This window comes from Octopus bimaculoides, chromosome 13 (genome assembly GCF_001194135.2).
Source record: "Octopus bimaculoides isolate UCB-OBI-ISO-001 chromosome 13, ASM119413v2, whole genome shotgun sequence".
Taxonomy (NCBI): domain Eukaryota; kingdom Metazoa; phylum Mollusca; class Cephalopoda; order Octopoda; family Octopodidae; genus Octopus; species Octopus bimaculoides.
In genome coordinates, this window is record NC_068993.1 from 25149461 (window position 1) to 25157541 (window position 8081).

Consider the following 8081-nt stretch of genomic DNA (forward strand, 5'->3'; position numbering starts at 1 on the left):
TATATATTTAATTATATGTATTTATTTTAACCTAATAAATAATAATTCGGATAGAATAAATGGGTTAATAGAAACCAAGGTAGCAAAGATCACAAAATAACTGGTGTAATTCCTGTTAGTGAGGCAGAAACTCCTTGATATTTTGGGTATTTGAGTAGTCCTAATCTCCAACAGTTTTTTCAAATGAATTACGTTATAACCTTCTCCAACTATAGTTATCATACTCGGTCATAATGTCTTACGTTTAAGATGGTTCCCATACATTCCCTGAGGAGAAGTTTACATTTTTAACATCGACGATTCCTATGGATCGCATAAATTGTAATTCTTCGAAACATATGTCGGAATAAAGTATGCAGTTATAACATGCGTTTACTTCATTCCTTAAATTTTTATATATATATATATGTATATGTATTTATATATGTGTGTGTTTGTGTATAGATGTATATGTGTGCGGGCGTGTAGGTGTTATGCGATGTTTGACCTTGTGACTGGCACAAACTGATTAGATTTTAGGATCGATCCAGTACCAGACAAGGATTCTGGATTATGTTTCTGGTATTTTTACTTAATTTTTGAGTGCAGCTGGGTATATTTTTAGTATTCTCATTTGTGAGAGCAGTTGAGTTTATTTCAAATATTCTCATTTTAAAATTGCTGGCTAATCGCTGAGAGGATGTTGGTGTTGCTTTGGTGGAGGTTGGTACTCTCTGAGTGCTCTTATTATTATTATTAAATTCTGCCAAGATTGACTTTGCCTTTCATCCTTTCAAAGTTGATAAATTAAGTACCAGTGAAACACTGGTGTTGATGTAATTGACTAGTCCCCTCCCCAACAAATTTCAGGCCTTGTGCCTTTAGTAGAAAGGGTTATTATTATTATTATGTAAGGTCAGACAACAAAGCATGTCAGTACTTTTGTTTCCCCAGTAAACTTTCACCATGTTAATTCCATATATCTTGAACCAGATCTACCTTCGGACAAACATGAAAGGTGAAATTTTTCTTTTCTGACATGAAATCAATGGTGTCAACAGGTTTTGTTGAATGGGCCTCAACTTATAAATAAATGATTGAACTCTGCCCCTGGTACTGAATACTCTTTCTACGTACATTACTACTAACAAATATACATATTTGCTTCAGTCATTGGACTGTGGCAATGCTTGGGACTTACTTTGAAGGGTTTACTTGATCAAATCAACTCTGTAGTTATTCTGTCTCATTTTGCCAAACTGCTAAGTTACAGAGATGTAAAGAAATAACCAATGACTGTCCAGCAATGCAAGACAAACAAATACACACACATGCACACTCATTTACACATACATGTGCACATACACATAAATAACAGGTTTGGTTTTACAGATGGAAGAAAAATCCCTATACATGCATACTTACAAGTATGTGTATAGATCATCATCATCATCATCATCATCGTTTAACGTCCGCTTTCCATGCTAGCATGGGTTGGACGATTTGACTGAGGACTGGTGCAACCGGATGGCTACACCAGGCTCCAATCTAATTTGGCAGAGTTTCTACAGCTGGATGCCCTTCCTAACGCCAACCACTCAGAGAGTGTAGATGTGTGTATTTATTATTAGTTATGAAATTAGGGCAGTTGGCTGGTAGAACTGTTAGCATGCTGGGCAAAATGCTTTTCTGAGTTCAAATTCTGCTGAGGTCAACTTTGCCTGTCATCCTTTCAGATCAATAAAATAATTACTTGCTGAGTACAGTGAGTTGATGCAATTAACTTACCTCTCTTCTGAAATTTGCTGGCCTTGTGCCAAAATTCGAATCTATTATTAGCTATGAAACTTTATATGTTACTTTAGGTTTTTGAATCACTTTAGGTAGCTTCACACCTAATGATTAATATTGGGGGCAGTGTTAGTCAATTACATCAACCCCAATGCTCAGCTGGTACTTATTTTATCGACTCCAAAAGGACAAGAGGTAAAATCAGCTCAGTTGATTTGAACTCATAACATAAAGACAGACGAAATGCTGCTAAGTTTTTCACCCAGCATTCTATTGATTCTGCCAATTTGCTACCTTCATCGTGATAATATTCCTTTGTACCATGGGCACAAGGCCTAAAGTTTTGAGTGGAGTGGCAGTTGATTACATTGACCCAGTACTCAACTGGTACCTATTTTATCAACCCCCAAAAGGATAAAAGGCAAAGTCAACCTCAGCAGGATTTGAACTCAGAATGTAGAGCTGGATGAAATGCCACTATGTTTTTGTTTAGTATGCTAATGATTCTGCCAGCTTGCCACCTTCATGATGATGATGATGATAACAACAGTGACAATAATAATAATTTCTCACATAAACACAAGGCCAGAAATTTAGTGGAAGGGAAACAATCAATTATATTAATTCCATTACTTGACTGGTAGTTTATTTTATCAACCCCAAAATGATGAGGTTAAATTTGACTAGATTTTGAACTTCTTTTTTTTTTTTTTGTTATAGGGAACTCATGTCCATATTATCTTCTTTCTCCTTTTCTATGACTGTAGAGTGTGATATGAGGGAAATTTAGCTGTTATTTCTAGGTAGGTAAATGGCCACGTAGAGGGTCCATCTGTGTGTGTGTGTATATGTAAGAGGGAAAGAATCAAACTGCATATATATGAGAGAGAGAGAGAGGTATAGCAAAAAATGTAGCGTGTTAGTTGGTGCAGAATAATTAAGTTTGTTCAAAGTTGTTTAAATTGTTTCATGAATCTCTTTTCTTGTCAGTGTCACTGATTAGGTTTCACTCCAGTTCTTGTGTTAGTAGTGTTGTTGGTGGTGGTGGTGGTTTAGTTTTGCTTGGGCTGACCGGTGATCAAAAGTGTTTAACCCATGACAACTTCAATTAGTTTTGGGGAATAGTGTATCTAGTGCTACGTTATTCAACATGTTCTTCCATTTTATTTAAGCTAGCAGAGTGTGATTTGAGAGAGGTTTGTTTGTTATTTCTACCAAATCAATCAACTATCGTGAGGCTTCCTCATTGACTCTGCATGTGGCATTTCTAATCTTGGGATGTGGTGGATCCTCCAGCCTTTGTACCTGGTTACCTTTCACCTGATTCTCTGACATCTACTTGTCATAATGAGTCTGCCACATACTGATTAATCTCAACATCCCATCTTCTCTTATGCCTATCTTCTCATCTACCTCCTATTTTAATTTCCTCTTTTTACTCTACATAGCTCACTTTCCTCAATGTTACTGCTCTATGTTGTTGTTATTGTTATCTGATGCAACAACAACATCCAAGAACAATGCCACGTCTGAAGGATGAGCACTGGAAGACTACTACACCAACTTTTCTGGTGGCAGCAACCCATGCACTAGAGAATCCAGTGCAGTGCACCAAAGAAGACATGGGTGAAACAAACTGAGGAAGACCTGAAGTCACAGTGCCTAACCCTCAAGCATGCTAAGGCCAGAGGCATGGACTGGGAAGTATGGAATAATATCATCACCAGAGTCCATCATCCAGAAGCACTCACAGCAGTGTATTGGTTGAGAGGTCGGCCGCTCCTTCCAGTTGTCAGTTAGAGATTAAAGAAGAAGATTAATCTATACCCAGTCCTTCCTTGTAATCCTTATTCTTCATCACTTCACCCTCACAGGTTTAAACAGAAATATTTTTGTGGCAAACCATATTATCCCATTTCCTTTTTCTGTCATCCATAAATAATTGTGAATTTATAAAAAAAAAAAAATTTAAATAATAAAAATTATATATTGTGTAGTTAGTGATACTCAGGTAGAGCACATGACAAAATTCACTAATGCTGTATTTAGTTACTTTATGGTTGAAATACTACAGGTGTAGTCTTTTCTGTCAACCTTATAAGATCAATAAAGTCACTTAAACATTAGGTTCTATTCAAGTGATTTTTCATCTCACTGAAGTTCATTGCTTTGCACCAAAGGTAGAAATTATAAATGTTATATGAACATTTTTACTTTAGTGCTGACAATGAAGTGTTATGTATAGAGACCACACCTTATTCTTTTCTTGAAAGTGACCATATATTACCACACGTTCCCTTCGCATTGGCGCATTCTCATTGGCCTATTCTTGCAGAGTATTAGTGCACTGGACTTATGTCTTAATGGCCTCTACTAAACAGTGATACACAAATATTAAAGTACTGGTGACTTGCTAATGAGGATTGGTTGCTAATCAATCATTAATAATGACACTAATTATAGCACACAATATTCTTTTGATTTTCTTTAATTGGCTATTAGCAGGGTTGGAGTTTCTGTGGTAGAAGAGTGACAGTCCCTTGGTTTTAAGAGTATGTTCCTGAGAAGAAGATAAATCATATTCTGTTTCAATCTATTTTCAGTGAAATTAGCTGCTGAGGGCAACAACTAAATGAAAATATTTATTAGAATATATTGGTCATGATACAAGATGAGAGTTTGTGTAATTACAGTGAGTTTGGGATAATGAGACATGTTTCTAAGGTAACCTTCCTGTCATCCACCACTACTAGTTTGGATACATTGATATTGAGCCAAAACTGGTCTAAGCAGCCTAATGGTGACAGGCTTATGCTCAGCGAAGTATAGTCTTCTTGTTGTCCACCACTGCTGAGTAGTATGGTAGTAGTACATTAATACTTGGCCACATTATGCTGGCATGATGTTGATGAATATGTATATTCAGTCAAGAATCTTTCTAAAAATTAAACCAGTTTTGATAAAAATTACTGAGGCACAAGATGCCTTATTTATCTATATATATAACATCATCCTCCTCTTCATCATCATTTAACATTCGTCTTCTTTGCTAGCATGGTTTGGATGGTTTGACCAGAGCTGGTAAGGCCAGGAACCACACCATGTCAGTCATGCTCCCTCCCTTCTCCACAGTAGATAAAGGTAGTGGGGGTGGAAGCTGGAAGATAGATAAAGAGAGGGGTAATGGGGTGCCAGAATATATTCACAAAGTATGAAAAGGCAAGGGAAAATATAGATTTCGAATCAGGAGGGTAGGAAGGTATGGGAGGAGAGTGACAGGTAGGTTGATATTGAGGGAGAGTTGGCCATAGTGAGTGATGGAAAAAGGTAGGTGTGACTGATGGTAAATATTAGTCTGCAGGATGAGGGGGGAGAGACAGAGGTGGCTCAGGAACAAGGAATTGACTTGCACCAGGACAAGAGATGTAGGAAGTGGCAGTGTCATATATCTGTAGATAGAGAGAAGGGAGATGTGCCGGGTGCAACAGTGGAGAGAGTGAGAGACTAATGAACTGTATCAGAGAAGGCCAAAATCACGTGACCTGAGATTCTCAGCGCTGGAGATGGTGGGAATTTATCTCCTTGCTAGTGATATAAACAAGCGCGTATTTTGCACTAAAATCTAATATGAAAGTTTCTCTCGTGGTATCTACCACAGTATAATTTATTCTAACAGAACATCCATGTTTAAGTGGGGGTAAATATTACCTCATGGTATTAATGCTGCCTCTGTCGCTAAATATATATTTCATGTGATGGAGATGGTGGTCAAAGGTATATGAAGATGGCAATAAGGAATGGGGCAACAAAGGTGGTGGAGGTATTGATGGCAAATAAGTGAGGAAGTTGAGATGTAGCTTTGAGAAAATAGTATTGTTACTGAAAGGCACAAGAAGTGAGTGATCAGTGGAAAGTAGTATTGACTGGGATGATTATAAGGGTGAGTGCCAATGGGTGGATAAGTATTTGCTGACACTGTTCTCAAATGATTGCGGTTGTTGAATAGTACCATTGTTAGAAGAGTAATGCGGGATGGGTGCTTGTAAAATAAGATGTAGTGTTGAGTTTGCTTGACATAGACAAACTATATGTAGAGTCTATCATGATACTTTTAGGACCTCACTTCCGCTACGACAGACAGGTCTTCTGAGCATGGAAAATTACCAGTCATTTCGATCTTTTGTCATCTTCTCCATGAGGTTCAATATTTTGAGATCAGTTCTCACCACTTCATCCCATATCTTCCTGGGTCACCCTCGTCCATAAGTCTCATCCACTCTAAGTGACTGGCACTTCTTTAAGTAGCTGTCTTCATTCATATGCATTACATGACCAAATCAATGTTGTCAACTCTCTTGTGAGCTACATCTGATGCCTCTTATACCTAATTTTTCTCTCAACACTGAGTGAGTAGGCTAAATAACTTGACAAGAAACCCTTTATTTGCTCCAGGACAAAAATAAAAATCAACTGGTGCATTGATATTATGTGAATGGGTGACATGTACAGAAATAGCCCCCCCCTCTCTCCAAACACACACATACACACACACTAATTAATGTATTAAATTGTAATCATTCAGCTGCTTATCATTTTTATTTTTATATAATTTTCAGGAAAAACAAAGCATATATGAAGACACCTTGGCATGCCGTTCGTGTTGGAGACTTAGTACATTTGTCGTGCAATGAAGTCATTCCTGCTGACATTTTGTTGTTAAGGTCTAGTGATTCATCTGGCCTTTGTCACATAGAAACAAGCAATGTTGATGGGGAAAACAACCTTAAACAAAGATTCTGTGTACAAGTCAATAAAAAACAGGTTAGTATTGAGTGATACTTTACAACCTCATGGCTTCTCGATTTCCAGTCTAACCTTGCAGTTGTCTGTCTTGCATAGAGATTACATGAGTTAGGTAATCCAATACCTCAAGCAGGCATGAGTAACTTAAAGTTATTGCTGATCAAGTATTTGATTTTTGTTTTCTCTTGTATAAACTAATGAATTTTATATTGTTTTATGCTTAGAAACTACTATGGTGAAATAAATTTTTATCAAGTAACACCTTTAATAATCAAATATCTACCTACTTGCTATATATTTACTTTACTCTTATCTAACTTTATTTATTAATTTGTTTTAATTTTTAATATTTGCCTTTACTTAATCTGAAAATAGATTACAACCATTGTAACTGGGAGAATATACCTCAGGTGAACATATGGCATACTAAGTATAAATATGTTACTATCTCAGGTACGTAATATAGTGAGTTGAAAAGCTCCAGTTAACAGCTATTATCTGCAAAATTAATAAGCGAAAACATTGTCAGGAGTATTGGGAATTTAAAAACGACAAAGAGATAACACCAAGAAAATAATTTCTTTGCATTTTGGGAAACAATAGATGATGTACTGCAGGAATGGAACAGTCTTTAAAGCTAGCTGGTGAAAGCAACAGGCATGTTTTAGTCATGTTTTAGACCTAAGGAATTTATATATATATATATATATATATATATATAAATAAAATTAGTATAGACAATCATGTGCAATGTGTTACCATAAAAGAAAACTATAGTTGTCATTAAATATGACTAGGGTGTTACAGCACCTATTTGCTGAGAATAAGGGTTAAAAATCTCCATTGCTGTAGTTAAAGCACACGATCGTATACATATGTACTGACAAGGGCTGTAATTGCCCCAAAACACCAGTTCAGAAATTCCCAATACTGATGAGTTGGTTTTGCACTAAATTCATTGGCTCATCAGCATATATATATATATTTCATAATCATTATCATCATTTCATGTCCATTTTCCATGCTGGCATGGGGTGGACAGTTTGAGTGGGGAGTGGCAAGCCAGGAGGCTGCACCAGGCTCTAATCTGATCTGGTAAAGTTTCTACAGGTGGATGCACTTCCTAACACCAACCACTCCGAGAGTGTAGTAGGTGCTTTTTACACGTCAATGTATATATATTTAAGTATATATATATAAATCATCATCATCATCGTTTAACGTCCGCTTTCCATGCTAGCATGGGTTGGACGATTTGACTGAGGACTGGTGGAACCCGAAGGCTACACCAGGCTCCAATCTGATTTGGCAGAGTTTCTACAGCTGGATGCCCTTCCTAACGCCAACCACTCCGAGAGTGTAGTAGGTACTTTTACGTGTCACCTGCACGAAGGCCAGTCAGGCGATATTGGGAACGGCCACGCTCAAAATGGTGTATTTTATGTGCCACCCGCACAAGAGCCAGTCCAGGGGCACTGGCAACGATCTTGCTCGAAAGTCCTTACACA

At 37.2% G+C, this 8081-nt stretch overlaps 1 protein-coding gene across 1 annotated transcript in view; it reads left to right on the forward strand.

Moving 5' to 3' along the window:
• LOC106881894 (phospholipid-transporting ATPase VB) overlaps nt 1–8081 on the forward strand; it is a 150242-nt gene that overhangs the window by 39417 nt on the left and 102744 nt on the right. Inside the window, exon 2 of the mRNA XM_052972375.1 lies at nt 6387–6591. Within this exon, the coding sequence (XP_052828335.1) occupies nt 6387–6591 (205 nt within the window). The remainder of the gene's footprint in view (nt 1–6386; nt 6592–8081) is intronic.